The 24884-nt window shown below is 39.2% G+C and overlaps 1 protein-coding gene across 3 annotated transcripts in view; it reads left to right on the top strand.

Moving 5' to 3' along the window:
* Positions 1 to 24768, top strand: part of LOC145777140 (uncharacterized) — a 45329-nt gene extending 20561 nt beyond the window's left edge. The window contains exons 26-50 of one of the 3 annotated variants that reach the window (XM_082588440.1): positions 3786 to 3839; positions 4087 to 4173; positions 4623 to 4688; positions 6233 to 6289; positions 10705 to 10848; positions 11556 to 11636; positions 12068 to 12253; positions 12590 to 12664; positions 12997 to 13167; positions 13655 to 13717; positions 14027 to 14104; positions 14341 to 14523; positions 14600 to 14674; positions 15279 to 15461; positions 15757 to 15834; positions 16644 to 16808; positions 16989 to 17072; positions 17881 to 18054; positions 18299 to 18448; positions 20617 to 20697; positions 21234 to 21272; positions 21513 to 21662; positions 22303 to 22383; positions 23253 to 23363; positions 24177 to 24768. In XM_082588440.1, the coding sequence (XP_082444566.1) occupies positions 3786 to 3839; positions 4087 to 4173; positions 4623 to 4688; positions 6233 to 6289; positions 10705 to 10848; positions 11556 to 11636; positions 12068 to 12253; positions 12590 to 12664; positions 12997 to 13167; positions 13655 to 13717; positions 14027 to 14104; positions 14341 to 14523; positions 14600 to 14674; positions 15279 to 15461; positions 15757 to 15834; positions 16644 to 16808; positions 16989 to 17072; positions 17881 to 18054; positions 18299 to 18448; positions 20617 to 20697; positions 21234 to 21272; positions 21513 to 21662; positions 22303 to 22383; positions 23253 to 23363; positions 24177 to 24212 (2652 nt within the window). In that variant the 3' untranslated portion in view covers positions 24213 to 24768. Of the gene's footprint in view, positions 1 to 3785; positions 3840 to 4086; positions 4174 to 4622; positions 4689 to 6232; positions 6290 to 10704; positions 10849 to 11555; positions 11637 to 12067; positions 12254 to 12589; positions 12665 to 12996; positions 13168 to 13654; positions 13718 to 14026; positions 14105 to 14340; positions 14524 to 14599; positions 14675 to 15278; positions 15462 to 15756; positions 15835 to 16643; positions 16809 to 16985; positions 17073 to 17880; positions 18055 to 18298; positions 18449 to 20616; positions 20698 to 21233; positions 21273 to 21512; positions 21663 to 22302; positions 22384 to 23252; positions 23364 to 24176 lie in introns of all 3 variants that reach the window. The other 2 variants (XM_082588439.1, XM_082588441.1) reach the window with 2 other exon arrangements.
* Positions 24769 to 24884: the final 116 nt, after the last annotated feature.

Below are 24884 nucleotides of genomic sequence, written 5' to 3'. Positions count from 1 at the left end.
AAAGCGCTATAATCCATTATTTGAGGGTAATTTTGCAAAAATTTTCCGAGGGGGCATGCCCCCGGACCCCCCTAGAATACGCGTGCCTTCGGCACGCACTAACCCCCAACACTTTTATTGCTTCCTTTGCTCAACCCACCAGGATACACCACTGCACATCAAATGGCGATGTCTTTAATCAAATACTTTGTCGTTCTCTTCGATCCATCAAATATTTGGCCCCCCAAATTTTTTTCTGGCAACGCCACTGACTGTTTTGTGGCCGATGTTGGGCTATGTACCGGTTTACACCAGTTTGCTCTTGTAGCATGTAGAAATTATGACACACGATTGGACCATGTCGTACACTATGTACTGACTAAAAGTATATTTCACCAAGTTCTTGCAAATATCGATGATATTTTATTGAAAGTTTTTCGGCAGTAGCGAAGTCATGCAATATTTTCCAAGAGCCTACATTGAAGTATTGTAAGTTTCGTGTTGTGTGGAAGGATTTCTATGTTTTAATTCCAGAGGTTTTACATGAATTGGCAATTGATTACATTCGATGAAGATCAATATTTACAAAAAATACTAATGATATCTGAGCAGGGCCGTTGACAGGATTTCTGGGGCCCGATACCAATTTATTTTCGGGCCCCCTTCATCGACAATGTTATGAATATAAAGGTTGTGTACAAACTTTTATTGATGTCGTTAAGCATGGTCGTTTAACAAATCTTGCGCAATCTTCAAATTTCCCGAACCGCAAAACTTACTATCTCTATCTAGCGGTTGCTTATTTGAACTTTTATTTGTCACATGGCGCTAGAGTATTACTTCCCGTTTTCATTGATGTTTCACTAGTCATTCTAGGCTCACCAGAAGAAAATTTACCGCAAAGTTAATGCAGACAATCTGAAAGTTTTCAATTTGATTTGGAAAAGGTTTTTGGCCCTAGGTCAAACATTTGCTGATTGCTGCAATCTGAAAGGTCTAATTTTTAGTGCAGAAATAGGTATAGCAATCTTCTTTCCTTTGCCATTTCAGTTTTTGAGTTTAAACAAACATTAGCCTGTTTATTTTGAAGTTCGTGTTTCTTGTTATTTCACTAAATATTCGTGGTTAAGGAAATCACTATACTGGACTAAACTCTTATTTTACTGTTTGGTGGCTGAAGTGGCTATTTTACCACCAGAGAGCTGAAGTGGGCCCGGTACCCAGAAGGGAGCCCGGTAGCAACTTTGTAAAAGGTACCATAAAAAATCCCCTTTGAGCAACAAAGGAAAACGAATATACTAGCTCAGTTTAGTCATTGGTTCGCCATCGGCTTGCTTGGCGCATTGGGTTAGGGCGGTGGTAGGCCTATCATTACAATGACGTGGGTTTGATTCCCACCACTGCTGTTGCTCTTTTTTCTTCTATAATTACCAAACAAAGTTGAAGGGATTTTATAATGATACCTTTTCAAAAGTTGCAGCCCGGTACGTTACCATCTGACGGCTGAAGTGGGTGTTTTAACCTCTGATGGCAATTCCTTTAGATCTGGTGATGTTAAGATCTTGATAATGTTTGAAATTGCGGGGAATCTTTTAAATCCGGCTCCCTTAAATATACCCGGCCAGGGTCCAAAATTACCACCTAGACCCCCCTGTCAACGCCCCTGCATCTGAGAAGATTTGATTGACAGTGATTTGTGAGGACAATATCTCAATCATTAAAGAAAAAATAGCAACTCTGGCCAATTACTTTTGAAAGTTGTTAGTGCCCTCACACAATGGCGTCCACATCCGGCAAGGTCATACTTTAACTCTCGGCGTTTGAAGTTGGTCAGTGCACTTCAAGGACTCTCTATTCTTTTGAGTTAATTTGAAACTTCAAGCTTCAATCTCGGCAACCGTCAGAGACTTAGATCCCACTTAGATCCTGTATGAAACGGCTCGGAATAAAGTTTGGCAGGAAGTTTTCTCATTTCGAGGATACATCTTTTTCATATTCTCAACCAGTCAAACATGTAGCCACACCAGTCAAACATGTGCACTATTTTATGGGTCTGTGCGTACCATTACCAGGGTTGTCGGTATTTTACCCGACCCAAAAAAAAACGGGTGGTTTTTTTTTAAAAACCCACGTAAAAAAAAACATAAAAAACCCAGAGCATCATATTCGTGCAGTTTTTTACTAGAAAATCGAAAAAATGAGCAAAAACACTACAAGGCACTTAAAACAAACTTCAAATTAGCACTTAAGTTAAGGATGTGATTGTGAAGTAAATTTCCAAGAATAAACTGAAAACGCAGTGGATGTTTCTGTACACTTTGTACAGTACACAAAAATCAAAGTACACCAAAATTAATGGATGATGCAACATTCAAGCAACAACAGCCCTAGCGCATTATTTTATTGAGTTATGCCAGCATGTACTGTGAGTGAGAGGCACTTCATCGGTAAAAAGTAGTTTTAAGGTAAAATAAGCATGAATCTTCCTTTTTTGCATCTTTTCTAAATAAAAAAACCTGGGCAGGTTGGGGTTTTTTTAAAACAAAACGGGTTTTTTTTAACCCTGACCATTACTGAATCACCATCTCTTCTGCATCAAATTTCTTAACTGTTTAAGCACATGTATTGTTTAATACGCTGTTTTATTATCAACTTGTTAATTTATCAATTGGTATTAAAATAGGTAATTATATAACTAATTATTATAAAATCGCTACTTTGTGAAATCGCACTAATGTCCATAATCGACCTAATAAATTGTACAAATTAACGATTTCTGATTTGCTCTAAGCTTCCCGATTGCTAGCTTCTCTGTAAATGTATAATACCAGTGCCGGTCTTTGGGGTGTGCAAACCGTGCGATCGCACAGGGCTCGCAAATTAGGGGGCCCGCAATTTACTCAGAAAATGCAGTAGTTTTGTCATTTCCAATGGAAAAATTCAACAAGTGAATTCAACAAAGGAATTAGCAACAAGAAAATATAGAGACTCAGCGAGTGTAACCTATTTCGTCCCCTGAACATTTCGTACCCTGAAAAGAAAAAAAAACGACATAGCCGAAGTCGCCGATCGGAGTTGCCGCAAACATTTCAAAATTCCCTCGATCTTTTCAGGGGACAAAATAGGTCGAAATTTGATTTTGTTAAACAATTTCAGGGTACGAAATCCGGGTACGAATTTTTCAAGGGACGAAATGGGTTGCATCCAGATTCAACATAGACACATAGCTTTATTTCCGAAAAATGCCAAAGAAATCATGATCTTATCCTTTTGCTATGCCACCGGACAGCACCATTTTACAGTAATATTCATACCCAAATTTTTGTTGAACATTCTCTCAGAATGCCCCAAATTCAAAGCAATTTTTCAAATTTTTCTGGGGCAGGCCCCCTAGACCCCCCATCGCTGGGTGTTGCCTTCGGCGATCATGCCGCCGCCACCCCCTCCTCTTTCAAAATACCTAGCTACACTTCTAAATTGGATCATTGTCATTGGGGCCCGCAAAGCATATTCCGCACAGGGCCCTGAATACTCTAAGACCGGCACAGATAACACGAACATATGCATTTGCAGCGATTGCTGTATAAGAACGTTTACCAGCTTATTGATATGTCTATTGACTTTGTTAAGGTTCGTGCAATAAACATCATTTTATGACGCAGTGGAAACAGTTTTAAAAGTCGGTATCGTCATCATTTATTTTGTCGACATCTCAACCTTTGACTCAGTTATTCACACAAAGTTGTGTTTTCTTGCGTTGTATTTTTTGCTGTTTCAACATTGATTGTAATTGAATGTTTTTTCAGGATGTGGGTGTTCTCTGTACTACGATATTGATGTGCAAGTCGCCACCGGTCAAAGTAAGTGCAGTTTGTGAGTTCACTTAAGGAGAAGTAAAATATTAAATGGCTTAATGCAACAACCCAGTGGCCAGTACACCGCACCAAACATGGTTGAGTTGGAGAAAGTTGAGTCGGATGAATCATAGACTTTTTACTGTACATCACGTAGGTTGATTGCATAGACATTGACAGCGTCTTCTAAGGGCGCTATCGCTTGGTCTCACCAAGATAAAATGCAGCTTATGAAATGCTTGTATCTTTGCAGCCTGCCAAGGGTGGTGACGTTTGCCAAGACTGCATTAATTTCGCTCAAGACTGGCAAGTCACTCTCGTCCACAATGAGACCTTCGTGGTAAGTTAGCCATCTTATTTTAGCAGCAATGACATGAAATAAGTGCACAGTCGTTTTGGATGCTGATTTACTACATCCTGAAGATGTTGAATCAGCGTAAAAGACACGTTTTTCCAGCTAGGTGTAAAATTGTAAAACTGATGTTTCTTGTTAATATATAAGTAGTGTTTTTGGTAAGCATTCTTGTGCGTCTATTTTGCAACGATTTTTTGATCAACATATCTTTTAATGAAGTGTATTTTGACATGTTATTTTTACAACTTATTTAACAACTCATTTTGTCATTTTTATAGTTTTAACTTTCACAAAAAACAATGCGTTTAATTCTGACGACCTTTATTTCATATTTGCGATTTCAAATAATATTTTGGACAACTGAAAATGGCCAACTTTTTTCATGTTGTTACTGGTATTCGTATCCTGTGTGCATCTGTACATTTATGTTCCAGGACAATCTACTTGACAAAGCAGCTCTTGCCCACTGCAATCAACTGCCATCTTTTCTCCGTGCTAAGGTGAAGATGTTATAACTTAGTTTGTTTGTCATAGAGAATGCCCACAAAGTATCTTCCCTATAACATAAAAAGTGCACCATGAAGACAGAAGATGAGAAATCTTGGCTGCATTTTTTGTTTTAATCAGTGTTATAGTTTTTTTTAACTCTTTTGATGCGCCTTTGAGCTTTTTGTGAAAAGATCAAAGGAAAACAAGCTCGTGGAAAACAGCGTTTCACTTTCCTCAATAACCTCAAGGATCATTTTCACGTTACATCCAAAACAATTTTTAATTAAGTCAAACACCGGGATGGATGGAAAGAACTATGCATGAACGCTGAAGCCTGGAACAGGCATGGTACACAAAAAAAAAGTACCGCCTCTACATGGGCGCTATGAGTTGCACAAAGCACATCAAAACAGTACTCAACTTTTTGCCAGGATCGCTGTAAAATAGTCTCAACTGTGGTGGCAATGACAAACAATTCTTTGTGTCCAGTCAGTAATGACCTGTTTGTTTGTTCGATGCACGATGTAAAGAGAATCGCAGAAAGAACTTCAAGATTGTAATATCTGGTTACCGTGGTGACCATGGGATTAGATCATCTTTTCCAATCCATCGGTCTCGAAATGTTTGGTCGAGGAATGATCAACATGCAGACCCAGTGTGAGGATGCAGTAGCCTAACTGCTTTTTGTTGAAGAAGAATGGACCAATTTTGTCGATTTTGATCATTTCACCACGCATTGAGTTTTGGACTATTCCTATGAAGCTTTCTGTGCATTTTATATGCGTTCACTAAGTAGTTGTTCTTCCATAAACAAAACATTTGAAATACAACATTTTAATCTTGGTATAAACACTGATTAAAGCAAAGAAAAACAAGTTAAGATATCTCAACAACTGTTGTATTAATTTTTTTAAATTGTAAAGAGTCTTTGGATACATAATTTTCACGTTACCCTTAAAGTTTTATCATTTCTCTGTTGTGCGATCAGTTGGTTGGAAACAGTTGACCCCTTCTAAGGACGGGTGGCGGTAAAGCAACGCTGTTTGCAAACAGTGAACTTACGCTTCCTATCTGTCACGCTTAGCAAGGTTTTGTGTGTTGTGTGTAACTTCTTTGACTTTTAACCTTTGTAACCTTTATACCTTTTTTATACTTTATGCCTTTAACCTTATAACCTTTTGACCTTTTACAGTTGTAACCTTTAACCTAACCTGTGTGTGAAACCTTTTTTTTTTCTTTATGGATCACAGTGAAAAAAACATATTGAATTGTTTTGTCCGACGCTTAGTTGTCATTGAACCGGGTGACTAAGAAAAAGCAAAACTATGAATATTGAGCCGTGTTTAATTTCCACAGTTTATATTTCACAACTGAGAGAAGATTCTTAGTCGCTGTTATAAAATTTTGAATGGTTCAAACAGCAAGCAAGTCTTGTGTTTAAGAATCTGCTTCCTAGCTAGGGTCGAAGTGATGCTGCAAACTCTGAAATATTTGCTCCTAATCGAACAATTTTTCTGGCAATTGTTTTTCTAACTGACATTTTGTTCCTTTGCAGTGCGACGATGTGGCAAAGCAATTGATACTGAATCTTCTTGAATACGTGAAGAAAACTGTAAGTTCGAGCTTTATGTGAAAATGCGTTAGTTACTGAAAGACTTCTCGTTCATACAGGCAGTTTTGCAATAAATTGTTGAATTTTTTTTAGAAATAATCTGAACCGTGTTTTTAGTTGATTTTACCGCTTAAGTTTTCAAAATTTTCCGCCAGCCATTTGCTTGTGCTGCTCCAGATCTCGACGAAGCCTACTTACAGTGGCGAAAGCATTTTCAGTAAATTGCACTAATTATCGAATTTGGCCGACTTTGTTATCTTGAAATATCCATGTTTGAATTATCATTAACACTTATTTCTTTAGAAAGTTTTTCTCTTGTTAAACGTTTTCTTCAACATTCAATCAATGAATGAAATGTGTAAAATGTTTTCTTGCGTTTTTCTGCTAACTGTAGACGAGGTTAACACAACATCTTGTGATAGCCTGCCTCCTGTCATCTGAAGAACACAAAAATACTTTATTATCAGATGCCTAGTCAACAGTCTCATTCTGCATTGAATAGATGAATATTTAAATCAAGGATCTCAAACTCAAATTGCTCTGAGGGCCAAATGAATACTTGTAAATTAACCCGAGGGCCGCAATACCTTTTTGCATTGCGGAAAGTCAAAGTGCAACTGCACGATCGAATTAACATTGGCTAGAATCTATTGCCAAGACATCCGGTATCTGTTGAACAACTCACTTCCTTACTATTGAGGCCCACAGCCGAGAAACCGACCCTTTTCCCACGCTCTCTAGCGCTTCTCTCTCACGCTACCTGGAAGTGGCAAACTCGTCCACGCCACCTAGCGATATGACGTCAGTTGGAGTCGAACTTAGTGGAGACCAAACTAGCCGAGATAGGCTTAGTTGCTAGTGAATGCGCAAATTTATAAGGCATCCATCCATAAGGAAGACGCATCTTTCAGCCAGCATTATACAAATTTAATTGTTCATGCCTGTGTGCCAGGAGTGGTTTGCGAAGCCCATCGGCGAAGGCTAGTTTCGTAGATTACAACAGCCAAACTTTATATCGAAAACATTTTGTATTGTAGGACATAGTACAGTCGATTATCATGCGATAACGCTTTAGCATTCATTGGGACTGTCTTCGGCAGTGTTCACATCTAGGTTCTTTAAAAATAATCTAGATGAAGCTAAAAAAAAACGGAATAAACCAAATTGAAGCAGAAATAAACTAAAAAATAAACCAACATACAATACTAATGTAACGATAAGTGTAACGAGATTGCAGGGAAACAACCAAGGATGGGTATTTTGATAGATGGAGAAACGATAGAGGAGGTTGATCAATACAAATATCTAGGGAAAATGATAGCACCAGGAAACGACATCGAAACTGAAATCACCCAAAGGATAACATCAGGCTGGAGAAGATTTGGTCAATATAGCACTTTTTTAAAGAGCAAGAAAATTCCAATTAGCCTAAAACGAAAAATCATGGACACAGTAATATTGCCAACATTAACATACGGAGCAGAAACATGGTCACTCACAAAACAACAAACAAGAAAACTGGCAGCAGCGCAAAGGAACATGGAAAGAATAATATTAAACATAAATAGAAAAGACAAGATTAGAAATGAAGTCATCAGAAACAAAACTTGTATCAAAGATGTCATAGAAGCAGCAACAAACCTAAAGTGGCAATGGGCGGGACATGTAGCAAGAATGACAGACAACAAATGGGCCAAGATAACCCCAGAATGGACACCAAGATATGCAAGAAGAACTAGAGGGAAGCCAAAAAGGAGATGACGAGATGACATAGAAGAAAAGATTGGCATCACCTGGATGAGAACAGCAAAAGACAGAATGGTGTGGAAACATATTATGTGCAGGCCATCTGCCAGCAGTGGCATGACTGGCTGATGATAACAATACTAATGACAAATCGCATTACGACACATGAAGCTAAACAAAAAAGACCAGAATAAGCCAAATTGAAGCAGAAATAAACTAAAAGAATAAACCAACATACAATACTGATGACAAATCGCATTACGACACACAAATCGAAAACAAACCAAAAAAACACACCAAATCGAAAAAAAATAAACCAAACGGTTGCAAATAAACCAGATTTGGTTTTAATAAGACTAAAATGTTAACACTGGTCTTCGGAACCCAGCATAGTCTCCATCGTCGCTGGGATACTTTCTGCGGATAAAAGAGACAATGCAGCATGGCAGCACGACTCTGTTGGATTTGCCCAGAACTTCTCCATATTTGAACGAAAGACTTGAAGCTTACAACAATGTCACATAACATTGGTTAAGACGTACCGTACCTTACCTCGCATGGGCCTATGACAGCTTTGGTCTGTCCCTTAACCAACAATTTCAATGGATAAGTCAACAGACCTGGCTTATTTTTTTCAAATTCGAGATTGCAAAGAGCCTATACTACCTGCCTTCACATAAAAAGCACGTGCAGCAAGATCGAAGCAGCGAAAAAAACCTCCTTCCTCTAGGACAAACACAACTAAAAGACTTGCAAAACCGATTGTCGTCGCTTCGATCTGACTCCAACTGACGTCATAATCCGCGTGTTGCGCAATGCAATCCGCCATTGCAGAAACGTGGCCAAAAATACAAGCGCGTGGAAAACCATAGTTTTGATAATTTTTATTGAGGTAAATATAGCCTTAAAATGTAAGGGCGAGGTTGGTATTTATAGATTGAAACATGCTCTTTCAGATAAAGTGCGGTCAAAGTCATCGTGCAGTTGCACTTTAAGCTTGTCTTTCTGGCCTGTTTCGATTTTCTTAATTTTGCGGACGGGTGTTACAAAGTTTTTGACCACACTCTCCTTCCACAGGTAGGCCTACCTCGACTCCCCAACCTAAGCTGGTGGACCTCCTCCCCGAGTGCATTGCCACTCCAAAACACGTCACTTATAGCCACCGTGGGTGTGGCAGGCCGGTTTTTTGAAGTCTTTGACCTGGCTATGTTTATTTTGCTCTTCTCGCCTTGTCACTTATTTGTTCCCGAGCTTTGTCGATGCTGATAAAACAGTAGCCTACATCACTGTTCAATAACAAAATAACATAGTAAGAACGCAATAAAAAAGGGTAGTAAGAACGCATCAACAACGTAAGATCGCAATAGAAGAAATAGTAGTAAGAACAAAGAGATAGAAAACCACTTTAAAAACGAAAAAAAAAAATGCAAACGGAACGACCTGGGCCTCGAAAGCAACAATCTTGCAACCCACCTTGAAAATGCGCGAAAAAAAACGAAGTTCTGCACTGACTGCCGCAAATAGGCTACCAAGATTGCTATTGTTACCTTATAGGCAATGTGATTGTGATGTAATAATATGGCTTTCTCGTACGCAATAAAGTTGCGCAACAATAGGCTAGCGCTTAAAAGTCGGGTGAAGTTTGATGGGCATTTTCAGATTTTAAAGTGAATTTTATCTTGCTAAGTAAATAAAAGTTAATTTTAATTGTTCATAATTTAAAAGTTTAAAAATCCATCGTGGGCCGCCTAAAACGTTCTCGCGGTCGCATGCGGCCCGCGGGCCGCGTGTTTAAGACCCTTGATTTAAATAATTAACTTTATTCGAACTTCGGTTCAATTTAATATTCCTACAACTTTCCAAAGATGGCCAGCGTTAGGCAATTGAAGTCGAATGAGTTGACTCCTTGTGCTAAAAATGAGACTGTTGAAGACTTGCTAAAGTGAGACTTTCATTTGTTTAGAAAGCAGATAGACCAGGAAAGCAAAGCAAGGACTGTCAGGCAAGAAGGTGTAGACGCTAACCAGCACACTGGATGTGGTTGCAATTACTTTTTGTATTTTAAGTAATCATGTACGGCAGTCTCGATATCATTTGCTTTATAACTCGCTGTACCAAGTTTACAGTAGATTCCTCTTACGTTGGCCTACTAAATAAAGTACAATTTTATATCAGCAATGTTGGAAAGTGGCCCGTTACTCGTTTGCTAACACAGACACACACACAAGTAATTTCAGAATTTGTGTGCAGTTGCTCACCCCTTTCCTTGTCAGGTATTAGCAAATGCATACACAAGCGTCTAGAGATTCAACTGCAAGTCAGCAGGTCAAAATCTCACATTATAAGATTGTCATGTTGTTTTTCATCGAGATTTTGTGAACAGCTCTGCATGTTAAGATATAGCGTGAATGTTTTCTTGCAGAGTAGCTATGACAGAGTAGTGTAACTGTTTGAAATCACGACAGCAACAAGCTAGAATAAAAGCTGTTCGTTGTCATAGAATTTCGCTGTGTTAGCGTCTAAAGAGCGTGAGGAATGTAAGAAGACACAAGTCAATGGACAAATTATCATTTTATCAACCTTGTCCAGATAAAAATTGAATTGACTTTCCCTGCTTAATTTATCACAACCTAGCATCTGCGTTCCTTCATACGCCCTGTTGTGTGCAGGAAGTGTCCATCATCTGCACGAAAGTGGATCTCTGTGGCGACATAAGTGGTAGAAAGCTTCTTCTTTCCGATGCACCTCAGTCGAAGCCAGTTCAAATGCAGAAGAAAGGATCTGTCGGTGGTTTTTCTAAGGCATCTAAAAAGGTAATTCTTGCTGGAAATCTTTACTTTGATTATGTGATTGCTTGTGGTCGTATGATTTGACAGATTAAACCATGTGTTATTGTGTATGTGCATTGTGAACGTGAACTATTATTATTACAACTTATAGTTGTACCACTCTGCACTTGACTTTATGACTCCTGTCTTAGTTTGGCATCATCAAACTTTTACATGTTGAGTTTTTTCAATTTTTCAGTTAGAAATGGTTGCAATTGCGAACTATGATAAAGCCCTTAATTTCTAATAGATAAACACTGATTGAAATATGTGTTCAGCTAATCGACTACAGCTTTGCAGTTGATCATTATCAAAGGCAACGCTACCGAGCAATTGCTGCTTCGCCTCAACAATCGGCCATGCTGCCGAGAAAACATTGCGCTTATATTAAGAGAGGGAGAATAATTTTGACCCTAGCCCTGATTTTAGGATACAACAAAAATTTTAAGAACTATGATATTATTTTTTTTGAAATTTACATCCATCCCCCCCCCTTCTTACCCTGAAAATTATATTTTGAATTTGAAAAAAAGGCCGATTAACACCCACCCCCTACTTATATTTTCTTTTCTTTGCCAGGTTTTTAGCCAAGCCATCATTTTGTAGCTAGTGTGTAGTGTACACTCTTCAACAAAGCCACATTCTAGCCATTGTCGTGCTCTCTTGACAAAGTGAAGTCGTTTTACTTTCAGGTCAAAGGCCCCGTGACGTGCGTGCTGTGCCGGCTCGTAATCCACGAACTGGACAAGCTACTCGAAGGAAATAGAACTGAGGTGAGGCATTGGATTGTCCGGCTCCTTACATCAAGTGTTATGATAATTGCTCTTCTTAACATTTAGCGTCACCTTTTTTTTATCTGATAGTTTTTCTTGTATTTACGATCCCACAATACCTGGAAAATTCCTTTTTTATGTAAAACTCTTTATTGTCATTTGGTGAAAATCATTACTTGCCATGTCAGCAAAAAAAGTTGACTTATGTGGAAGTATTATATGAATATAACTCAGAAACAACTCTCAATAAATCTAATGTGAACAAGAGTTAAAAGTTTAACACGTGTGCTGGGAGTTCTATGAAAAGTAACGCCTGGTCGCTCAGAAACATGGGCTAACTTAAAGCAGTCGAAGTCTGCTTGCAGAAATGCTTAAAATTGTTGTATAGTATTAGTTATGTCAATGGTGCCTTTGGAATCGTATTCTTGCAGGTCGCGATTCAGAAGGCGTTGGACAAGGTTTGCAGCATTTTACCCAAAGAAGTAAGTCACGACTGCACCTATTTCGTTGACAAGTATGGCAAAGATGTCATCGACCTTCTAATCGACGAAACTGAATCTGGTGTCATCTGCTCGCGACTTTTTCTCTGTGCTGCTGATCCCCGTGCTCCTCGAAAGGTATGCTTGATATTTCAATACGTGATCATACGTTTCTCACCGCGCTGCACTTGTTATCAAAAACTGTTATCCATATGAAGAACAAGATTGGTTTTCTTCCCTTTTCATCTACTTCTTTATACAAAGGAGAAAGTGTCAATTGCAGTGTGCATGCCAAACCGTTGCCTCATGATCTGCATTGCTACAAGAGATTTTTCCATCAAATAGTTCGTCCGATTTGATTGTGTTGTTTGTTGCTGCGCTTATCGATTCCAAACGATACAGCATAATCGTTAAGCGTGTTATTTTCAACATAGAAAAGCATATGCTAACTTGTGATTTGATCTCCCTATCCAGGAGGTTGCGCCATGCGAACTGTGCACGATGTTGGTGAAGGAGGTGGACGTCATGGTGCAGACAAATGTCAGCATGGTGAGCAGCTTGTTTTGTAGTGATCCCAGGCAGCAAAATCCGTCATTTATTGGTTCTGTAGACGTTGAATCAATGTAAAAATGTCGAATTTTGCTGTCCGGGATGAAGTCTTGTGTTGATAAAGTGCGTGTAGATGTGGAAATCTATCCTGGGACTGAGAAATCCTCTTTAAAGGCTTAATCTTGGCAATTTCGGATGCTTGGGAGAGGCTTTCATCTACCGACGTAGAACCGATCGCCGAGTTGACAGAGTGAAGTGTTGTATTGTTCCATCAACCAGTTGTAAATTTCAGTTGTTGTTATTTTGAACTAAAGCACGGTTGTTCATTAAAGGATGTGATTGTCGGCAAGCTTGATGCAATGTGCGTGGTTCTACCATCGGTGTTCGCACAAGACTGCAAGGATGCGATTCAAAATATCGTCCAAAGCTTGAAACATGGGGAAACACCGAAGCGAGTGTGTGCGGACTACCACTTTTGCTCAGCCCAATCGCGTTCTGTCCACGTAAGATATATTTAATTTGTGAAGTCAATTCAATACATTAGTAAGTGTCCGCACTGCTGAACTTCTTCACTCACCATGAAAAGTGGGAGGCTGATGCACCCAGTAGGTGCCCCGTGTAAGGCGTAAACTACTAAATAAGAAGAGATAGGCCGCACTATGTACGCCTGAAGTCGGATCAGTAAAACGCTTATGTCAGTTGATCTTCAGACATTCGGCAAGAGGTACATTGCAGTAAAAAGGTCTCTCGATTAAAGCACAGTTTTTTAATCAAACACACAATGTACAAAGTCGGCCGCCATACTATTTTCATCATCCTCGAAGACGAGGGATAGCCATCGTACAAAGTCGGCCACCAGACCTTTTAAAACGGAATCTATTGTGCTGCCAATGCTTGAATAGTTCTGCTGCTTTTTGATTAGTTTGGTGGCTGAGATGGTGGTTTATGTGATACGAGTTTCGTTTCATGAAATCTGTTTTTTTCTTTCAGCCTGCCATCATGCGCATGTTTACCAATGTAATCCACGAGCATTTGCGGCAGAAACCGAAGCAGGTACGACACATTTCCAGTTTGCATTAATGAAACGTCTTTTGCTCTGTCGATGTCACCTTTCGCAGCAAAGTTTAGTAACCAGTTAACAATTATGTTAATCACGTTTGAATTGCGTCAGCTTACAATGGTTCGCCACAACAACGGATTTTTATTCCTTTTGTTTGGTTCAGCGCTTGTTGAGCGACATCATCAGCTTGAGATAATGTGTATTTGGTCTGTAAAACGTGTCAGCGGTCTACAATTGCATTTAGTGCAACAATATATGTCAGATGATAATACCGTTCGTTAATCGTTGTATGTTCTTCCAAGGATGACGTCGGGTGCACATTATGCACGTTCGGGTTCAAAGAGCTGGAAACTCTTTTGAAAACGTACAACCTGACCAAGGTATGGTGGTTTGTTATTGACACAAAGCGTTTGGTTTGGTGAATTTTCCATAAAAACTTTCCATGGCCAACGAGAGCGAATACCCAGACAGCAGAATTCGTCATTCTTATATTGATTCAACGTCTGCAGACGGATTTTGCTGTCTGGGTAAACATCGAATCCGTCAGTGAAACTTTGTGATGATTGCTGTTTTAGATGAAACTTCTTTAATAATGCGAACTTCTCAATTCTTCCAGAAAGAGGTTGTCAATGATCTTGATCTCGTGTGCTCCTTCCTCCCCGGATCCTACGAGAAGAAATGCACGGATACAGTTGACAACTACGTCGGAATCATCATACAGGCTCTCATCAATGGGACTTCCCCTCGTGAGCTTTGTGCGGCTTTTGGTGTTTGTCCTGCCAAGACGATATCCTTGGATGTAAGTGCTTTTGCTTTCGGTGTTTGTTTTACAACGTTAATATGACATTTGACGACGTTACGTTTATGCTCCACAGCCCACAACCGCGTGCGACTTGTGCGTTGTCATTGGCGAAGAACTTGATCATCTTCTGACGAAGAATAGCACGGAAGTGAGAACGTTAGAGAGATGGTTGTCTAGTGTAGTGACGTATGCATGTGTTTAATGCTTTCTGAGTGAAAAGAAATAAAAAAAGATAAATTCTATTTGTAATTTTCCTGGAGCAACTTACTTTTTATATTGTGAATTCTCATCAATCTTCTTATCCATGTTTGGTGTCCGTTCTGAGATGTTGTAATTCCATAGGGCGAGACCTTGTGCTGTGTTAGAAACAAACAGAATCTTAGTGACACCGATCCTCGTTCGTTCAGCCTGGTCTTGTAATGTAGCCAACTGTGTTTATCGCATGTATAATTCCGGTGTTTCGGTGTTTTGAGGAAAGGCAAGCAAGGCAAAACAACACAACAGGATTGAGCATTGCAATAATATGTTACACATACTTACAAAAATTTGAGCAGGCGAGCGTTTTTGGCTTATCTTTAGCCGTCATCAGAAATCTGAAACTTTTGCAACGAACAAAGTAAACTCCAAATTTTTCAACGTGACCAGCAAACCGAGAAAACTAAGCGAGTAAAACTGTTATTTATAACCTGCTGAAGTGTCCAGTCTTGTCACGTGAACAAACAATAAAGTTCTCTTTTATTTCATCGCTGTAGAAGGACATCGCCCACGCTCTCGACAAGGTCTGTTCCATCCTTCCATCTTATCTTGCAAATGATTGCAAAGCCTTGATTGACAATTACAGTAAGAAAATGATCAATGCGTTGGTCAATGGCGTCAGACCTGAAATCCTTTGCTCGACAATTGGTCTGTGTCGATCCAAACAGCAAGTGCCGAAAGTAAGATTAATATTATTTTTTTACCTAAGAGATATGGCGAACATTTGCCGCGCTTTTATTTCAGCAGACTGTCTAAGTAAACTTCAATTTCTCCCACAGCTTAATTTTTCTTTTACCACCAAAATACGTTTTACGTAGCAACTGCTGTAGACTATGCTGGAAAAAAGCTTTGCGTTACAATAAGAACAAAAGAACTTTGATTATAGTTGCTTAGAACTCGTGGAACATACAGATTTACGCCATTCCGATATCTTAGATTAAACGTTGTTAACAGCAGTTTTTTTTTCTCACTCAGGTGTCCTCCATTTCTTGTACGATATGCGAATTGGTCTGCAGCGAACTTGAAGGGCTATTGAAAGAGAACTCAACTGAGGTATTTGAGCTCAAATGCTTGTGATCTAATAAAACTTTCTTGTTCTTTAGGATCTAAGCCAGGCAAAGTGTCTGCTTTAGGTACATTGCCACTAAAGCAGCATTGGCTTACCAGAGTAATTGTGTCTATAAAAAATACGTTTCTCTCTTAAAGCGCCATCAGCCTGCTTAATTGAAGGCTGGTGAGTACTAGGAGCACTACCTTTTACAACGAGCATATTGCATTTTTTTTACTATATGTCGTTGCAACTTCCACGCTGGCCATGAAACTTCCAACCAACTATGCTTGGAGCAGTCGAGTGTAAAAGCAAGAATGGCCGTCTTTTTCTTGAAACCCTCCAAGCTCTGTCTGACATTCATGGAAACTCCCGATACCTCAGGGCTCCTATGGAAAGTATCTACCAGGGAGGAACCGGACGAAGCGAGCGAAACGTCACTCACTACAAGTGTAACGTGATTATCTGTTGATGCCAAGTTGTTAGGCGAAATTTCACAAGTGTTAGGTCGCCTCAAGCTTGTTTCAAGTTTTCTTGCCCTAAAGTTGATCTGTCTCAGTAAGCGTCAAACTGGAGACTTGGCGCTTAAAGCTTTCGGACAACTCAAGTACTTTTTCTAAAAAACAGCAATTGTTTTAATTGCAATGTACTAATATTTATGAGAAGAATATTTCTCGCGTTGGTATTTTGTCGTTTACAACTTCACTAGATTCTGTGTGGAGAGATATATCTGAATCAAAGACATCTATGTGCGATTCGTAGATGTCGGTAGGCTTTCATTTTAAATTTTATCGCAAGACTCATATTATTACAGGCGGAAATTGAACGTGCACTCGACAAGGTGTGCGCTCTTTTACCAACTGCATACAAAGAACGCTGTGACCAGTTCATTGCAAAGTATGGTGATCCAATTCTCAAGCTGCTCGTCGATCTCGTACCCCCGAGGGAAGTATGTGGTATTCTTGGACTTTGCCCACAGGTATGTCCTGGGCTGGTTTGCGCTTGATTCTAAATTCGTTTAGTTTTAAATACATGTTTTGACACGAATGTTATTCCAAGAGTCTTTGTGCGCAGTCAACTTGTGCACTGATTGTTCTCTTCTACATTGGAAAATCAATCTTTTGAACAACCCGGTTTGTCATTTCTTATGTTGCAGAAGAAAGTGAAGGGCATGAGTTTGTGTTCAATCTGCGAAGCGATTGCTGGGGAATTGGATCAAAAATTAAGCGACAAGCCCACGCAGGTAAGCGCGTTGCGTTTCAAAGCAAAACATCGTTATCAATGTTGCATGACAATGAACAATTGAACATCGTTACGAGGTAATCAACTCTTGTAGTTGCAACGCGACTCAGTCCAATTTTTTTTCGTTTTTTTTTTTTACATATGTAATATGCAACAGCTGGTTTAATTTTAGATCAAATGAACGAACAATAGTAAAACCACCGTATTTAAAAGCATGTATTTCTGATCCCATCACAACATGTCACAGGTGTGCAGTAGCCGAGGTTTTGGAGTGTTTAGGACCCGAAGTTGAAGTGGAGTCGTAGTCTGATGTTTTTGCCAGTTAGTACTTCCAGCGTACAAATACTTCCGCTATAGCCTACTTAGTACACTTTTTGTGTATTTTTATTGTTTTATTTCCCAGGCAGTAATTTTTTTCATTTAAAAATATGCTTTTTTTTCTGACAAGGAATAGGGAAGGTATTATTATTTAAAAAAATCTGAATTGTAATTTACGATTTGCGTTTGGAGTCGAAGTAGAGTTTGAAGCCTATATTTGCAAGATTTTTGAGCAGGAGTGAATTCTGAGTCACAGACTTTGGAGTCGGAGTGGAGTAGGAGTCCAGAAAATTTGACTCCGGACATCTCTGCAACATGCTCTGTGTGACAAGATGCATTTATTTTGACGTTTTGTCCATCAGATACCATTCACTCTTGACAAAGCGTTCGATTGAACACAGGTTATATCATAATCTTATGCAAAATTACGGTGAATGCACACGCTTCATGCTTTGTTGTACTTTTTACATTTTTATGATGTAATTTCACAGAAAGAAGTTGAAAACGCTCTTGAAAAAATTTGTCATCTTGTCACTGGCCAACTGAGAGACGAGTGTGATGACTTCATCAAAATAAACGCTCCAGCTATTATGGATCTCCTTGCTAACGATGTAGCTCCTTTGACCATATGCCCTGAGCTCCATATGTGTCCGAAGAAGAAGAAGGTATTTTTTTTCTTTTTTTTTTAAGTAGTTGTTGTGTGAGAGCTTTGATCTCACAAATATTGACCAGCGTATGCCAATTTCTATGTTTATTTCACGAATTCATGAGATGTATACTTTACAAATATGCGACTTCTATAAGAATCGAAAAGATTCCAACTGCCAACTTCAATAAGTTTCGTCAACGCAACTCTTCTTGACAAAATTGAACACGTCAAACGTATAATTTTCATCTTTTCTACATCAGGTTGTGAAAAGCACAGGTACTGTATGTGACGTATGCAAGATCGTCATAGACTTCCTTGACCAGGAGCTCGCGGCAAACGCCACTCGGGCAGACATCGAACGAGAATTGGATGTGCTTTGTGCCAAACTACCAAGTGAACTTAAAAGCGCTGTAAGTAAAAAAAAAGAGTTTTAAACTTGTTGAAGATCGATGCTTCATATTGTTGCATCGTCGCCGTCGTTTGAGACAGTGGCAGGAGACTCCTAAATGTCGGGCGGGTGTCGAGCAACTGTTGTGCTGTCGGGTCAAACTCAGTGTAGATAAATTACGAGGCTTCCTTGTCGGGCTGTAGGTTGTGCAGTTGGTGATGTGGTGTACGGTTTGTTGCTTCATGTTACACGCACAGATTACGTAAGGGGTCCTTGTCTTGTCCAATGTCCATGTCTTTAAGCTTTGCGAGAAGAAGGCTTTTTATTGCTCCAAGCTGCAGTTCTTGTCGTCGGATTATAGAAAAGAACTGCAGCTTCGAGCCATTAAAAACCTTCCCCGTGCAATATTCAATATCTGTACCACAAATCAATTCTTCATACTTTTAAGCGAAATACTCTGATGCTTGTGCGGAATGTGCGCAAGAGATTGAGTTGCACACACGCCAATGGAAACAAAACTTTGGTGTTTTGTAGAGTTTGAGTTGTGCTTCATCGGTGACCTGTCCTGGTAGCCGTACTGATAGAATGGTGTTTAAAGCTTTTTATCGGGCCTTGTACTGCCTGAACAAATGGACATCTCAATTTCACTCGCCTTTGTTGCTTACTCAAACACTTGTGTACATGGGCGCCGATCCCTATAGGACAGCGGGGACATGTCCCCACCATCTTTTTACATGTCCCCGCCATCTATTTACATTATTTTTATAACGTACCATAAAAAGGAAAATATTAACAAAATGTCACAATTTTATTAGTCAGATGTTTAAAATCTATTGAAAGGAGGGGACAACATTTTTATTTTATGCGAAGAAACCCCGACCGTAATAGAAATGTTTTATTATGTGGGGAAAGTTCCCCGCATAGTCGTTTCCCACCTCAACTTCAAACACCAGAGACGAAATATCGGTCAGAGTATTTTGCAGTTATTGACAGCGCGCAGCGAAATCTTACTGGCTATTTCAGGTCGACCGACCATGAGCACTACAAAATTCTGGAAGAACTACTCTTTAGTGGAAAGCTGCAATGACATGTGGTAGACGATTATCCTGAGTTCTCTGACACGAGTCTCTTGTACAAGAACTATGCTTCTTTCGAAAGCAGGACAACGGAAAGTTGGTGGAAAATCTTCGAATGATTTTCAAGAAGACGCCATCTCGTATCACCAGCCAGCTCGTGTTCAGCTGAACGGTCATTTTTAATTTTGCGACATTTTAAAACTTGGTTACGATCTATACCATGAGTCCATGCCACAGAAACGGCTAAATCATGGTATGGCCTGCCATGTGCGCACCAATGTTTGGAATTCGATCAACCTCCAGACCTCTCCAAGGACTTCGTTTTAATTCGCCGGAGACTTGTTGCAGAGTGTTTGGACGTCTGCTGTCCAATGCTGACACTGACAATTAAAATATAGGCAATATACATCGCATTAGACTTGTAGGCTGTACTGTAGGGTGTAGGCTATTAGTTTGTTTGTTAGAACAGACCCCCGATCTTTCTAGCTCGCTTTGCTCGTCGCCCCTTTCTATTTTTCTAGTAAATGTCCCCACCAATTTTAGAGAGCGATCGGCGCCCATGCTTGTGTATACCTGGAGTGAGATCCACTGGCCAGACTTTAAAAAGATTTCTCCGCTTCTCATGCGATCATTATGATGAATTAAGTTATAAGTCAATCATTATAATGCAACATGATGGTTTGGACGACCTCCCCTTCCTGAGAGGGCGAGTATAATATTTGAAGAGCCTCATACCGTGTACGCAGGTTGTTGGTGCAGGTGTTGACAGAATGGGCGTCATAACCGATCTCTGACGAACGATTTTTATCGTCTTTACCTGTTCTCTTGCCACCAACCGCATTATGTGGAAAGATGTTCAAACACACTAAGACTTCATTTCCCAATCCCCATACGTCTTTAATCAATGACTTTTTATGTTAACCCATACAACGCAACGCTCTGACACCCCGTTCTTCGTAAACGTCGCTTGATATTCGAGATCTTTTGAAGCTGATTAGTGTTGTTTTACAACAGACTTGCTGATATTTTGAAAACTAAACAAATACTTGACATGGCAGCTCAGCCTGAGCACTCTAATGTGGAGAAAAAATTTACGTTTTTTTTATTATTTCAGTGCGATGACATTGTGAAGCAGTACACTCCTGAGATTCTTGACTTGGCCGGCCATATTTTCGACCCCGACTACGTTTGTATTGTGAGTATTTCCTTGGCCACTGTTGTACCATTCTGCTTTATAGAATCTTCCAACGAAAGCTGATGCTCACCGCTACAATTTCCACTTCCACAGCTATTAATTTTGTACTGATCTGATATCTCACAATTTTGTGACCAACAGAAAACAATTTTTAGATATTTTACTATGAATTTATGTATTACGATTTTGTATGTTATTAAGCCAACTTAACGCTTTTCAATGTCATTTCATCATACACTCTCTTGCAATATATTCAATATCCATCCAATATCATCGAGAGTAATTCTATAGCCACAATATACAAAATATTAATGAAACTCGAAAACAATGGATGCTTGTTTTCACTCTTTCTAATCAAAAATTAAAATTATATTGATTGGTGTTGCTGTCACGATTGTGTGGCATTACCTGTAGCAATTGATTGTTGCTGGTATAAAACTGAAAACAGCTTCATCTGATTTGTATGCCCATTATGACATCACTTTGACCAGTGTGTGTGAATTCTTGACGAAGAATGTGTCGATTGTTTGTTTCAGCATCTCAAATTATGTGGAGAGATCAAGAAGCCTCGTCAGGTTGGTGGCACTTGATGTTTTGAAACATCTTTTATCTTCATAAACAGATATTAACCTGCATATTTTAGTACTTTGTTTACTTGACGTTACCTCTTTCTCAAAACACGACTTGTACATTTCGACTGCCAAGTTCAATAAGTTGCGTCAACTCAGCTGTTCTTGACGAAATTGAACACATCAAACTTACCACTGGATAGTGTGTTGTCTCAATCAGTGATGTTTTCATTTCTTCCACACCAGGTTGTGAAAAGCACAGGTACTCTATGTGACGTATGCAAGATCGTCATAGACTTCCTTGACCAAGAGCTCGAGACAAACGCCACTCGTGCAGACATCGAACGAGCTTTGGATACGCTTTGTGCCAAACTACCAAGTGATCTTACAAGCGCTGTAAGTTTAAAAAAAGTATTTTAAAACTTGCTGACGATCGATGTTGTATATTGCTGCATCGTCGCCGTCGTTTGATGTTTCTTTGCCAGGCCAAGGGCGTGAAGGGGCAGAGGGGCTCTTGTTTTACCACTCTTGAGCCAGCGGCAGGGCCTGGAGTAAAATCCACTGGTCAGACTGTAAGAACATTTTCCACCTCATGTGATTATCAATCATTATAATGCAACATGGGGGTTGTGGCAACCTTTCTCATGAGGACGAGTATAATATTTGAAGAGCCTTATAACGTGTTCGGCAGATCATTGGTGCAGATGTTGACAGAATGGACATCATGACCATGCCCTGGAACAAGTTTTATCGTCTTTTCCTGCTCATTCACCACCAAAAACATTGTGTGTAAAGGTGTTCAAATACACTATGCTGTCATTTGTTTTTATTTCCCAGTCCCCATACGACTTCAATCAATGACGTTTCATGCTAACACCCCGTTCCTCAATGGCGTCGCATCATATTCGACATGTTTTTGTCTTACAACAGAGATATTTTGAAAACTGTATAAATTCTTTGCGTTGCAGCTAAGCTTGAGCATTTTAATGTTGATATGAACTATGCAGTCTTGGACTAATCATTTGATTTATTTCAGTGCGATGACATTGTGAAGCAGTACACTCCTGAGATTCTTGACTTGGCCGACCATATTTTCGACCCCGACTACGTTTGTGTTGTGAGTATTTCCTTGGCCACTGTTGTAGGCTACCATTCTTCTTTACGGAATCTTCCAACGAAAACTGATACTCGCCGCTACAATTTCCACTTCCACAGCTATTAATCTTGTAGTCGTCTGGTGTTTCATAATAATTAAGTGACCAACAGAAATCAATATTGCGGCAATCCATTCCATTGCTCACATCTTTATACAAAAAATAAGTTTTAACTTTGATACAGTAGTTCAATGATGCTATTTAAAAACTGTTGTCACGCGTTACTCCAAAAATAGTCATTTATTTGTTTTCTATCGAGGCAATTTTCCATCACATCCGATTTACTGATCTTAAACCTTTTCTATCTTCTTCTGACATTGATTCAACGCTCGTAGCCATTGAGATGGACAGATTTACCAGCTGCTGGATAGTGCTGTTTTTTACGTATCAATCTGCGTTGTCAATCGAATTGTGTGGCAATGTGTGCGTTTTAAGTTTTGTGTCTTGCAAATTTCTTCATTTCGTTCAATATGTTTCTGTGTTGTGCCATTTTACTGCTGAACACGTAGTTTTTACCTGTTTCAGCCCTTTCCATCAAATCAGTCGTGCTGACTGACGAAGCGTCTGAAATAAAGCTAGTTGTTATTATTAACATCTTGTGATAGCCTAGTTTGCAGTCATAAAAACAACGCAAAAAAATCGTTTAATGATTAAATGCCTGGTGAACAGCCTCATTTTGTATTTAAACTTTTGTGTTATATAATCTGTAGCAATTGATTGCTGGTGGTAATAAAGCAAAAACGGCATTTCATATGATAACTGCACTCATTATGATATCACTTCGACCAGTGCGCGTGATCCATAGATTGAGAATGTATCGATGCCATTTCAGCATCTCGATTTGTGTGGAAATGCGAAGAAGCCTGGTCTGGTTGGTGGCAACCCGTGCACTTATGGGCCGTCCTATTGGTGTAAGAACGAACAATCAGCCAAGGAATGCCATGTGAGTGCTTATGAAAGCCATTGTTTGTATACTTTTGAGTTTTTCTTTGATCTTCGACATTATTTATATCCTTAGGCATAATTATATCGCCATATAACCTTACGCTAATGATTTCAAGCTTTTTTTGGAAAAAGATATCTTTCTACTTTATGCTAAAAGGCAATTTCGTTTGGCTAAAATTTTCAAATTCTACTTGATTTTTGGATATAACAAGATGTTGTAAGATCTTGTATATAAATTTGTTGGAATTTCCTCCCCAATCCCCCACTCCATGGTAGTCATGCGTAGAAATCGTAAGAACCACTTTACCATGTTTCACGTGATATCCTTGCTCAGAAAAACTGCTTGCGGCTGTCTTGCCACATATCGGCGTGTTGCAACAGATTAGCAAATATCATTTGATCTTGAAACGACGTATTTTTGTACAGTGTAGTAAATAGTAAATTAGTTTTCTGAGTAGGGAGGGCGGGGTTTGGAAGAAAATTTCGAAAACAAAAATCTTAGATTCTTAGAACATTTTGTTGTATCCGAAAAGCAGGGGCTAAAGTTGAAATTGAAATTTACCCGCTCCCCTGTTTGTGTGGCTACATTGACCTTTATTGTTCTCTTACTTGGGACTTTGGGGGTTGGGCTTGAAGTAATGGCTTTCCAGGTAAAATGATTTTAGAAATTTTTCACTATCTCCATGCACAAATGTGTAACCTAAGGCTTTGAGAACTTCTGGCACTGTGTCTTTGGTAGCATGGTGTTGGTCTTTGCAGCCTTTTTAGATTGAATGTTACCAATGGCACTGTCATGATATTTTTCTTTCAGGCCTTGGATCACTGTCGTCTTCATGTTTGGAACTAGGTTGCCATGCAAAGAAATGACTTTAGTGTTTGCAGCTTGTGGAATGTTGATTGTGACGTATGAAACTTGCTGATAACAAAATCACATTTTTTCAACTTCAAATTAACATAAAAGCAATGTGGTTTTTTTCATGCAGTTATCGTACACAGTTTTGTGATACCGTATGCAATGTTCTTTGTGACTGCTTTGGGAATGCTGATATCATATTGCAATTTGCATTATATAAAGCCGGTACAACAATACAGAATTTCTGTAGAGTATACTGTAGATATTTTATTAAATTTCCTCCATTGCTCATTAAATTTTTCTGCGATATTTTTGAATCAGCTAAAACTGTTTTTGTTTTTAAATCATTAGATGTTTTATCTGGTGACAGGTGATCCAGAACACTGAGGCTGCAAAACATATAATCAATAAATCTGTTTGACTTTGTTTGTTTGATAAATCATGACATTTATTTGTGGTAACATTTGAATCACGGCCGGGTAGCTTATGTTGTAAGCTAAATTTGTGTCAAGATCTCATAATAACCTAAATACAATAACGACTGAAGCTACCTGCAATCGATCTATGTTGGGGGTTAGAAAGGAAGACAAATGTATTAAATCAAACACACAGAACAAGTTAGAAGTTACCAATTCTTAATGAAATTGTAGACCTAAGCTGCCACAC

This window comes from Aplidium turbinatum, chromosome 9, assembly GCF_918807975.1.
Source record: "Aplidium turbinatum chromosome 9, kaAplTurb1.1, whole genome shotgun sequence".
Lineage (NCBI taxonomy): Eukaryota > Metazoa > Chordata > Ascidiacea > Aplousobranchia > Polyclinidae > Aplidium > Aplidium turbinatum.
This window is presented reverse-complemented; position numbering and strand designations above follow the sequence as displayed.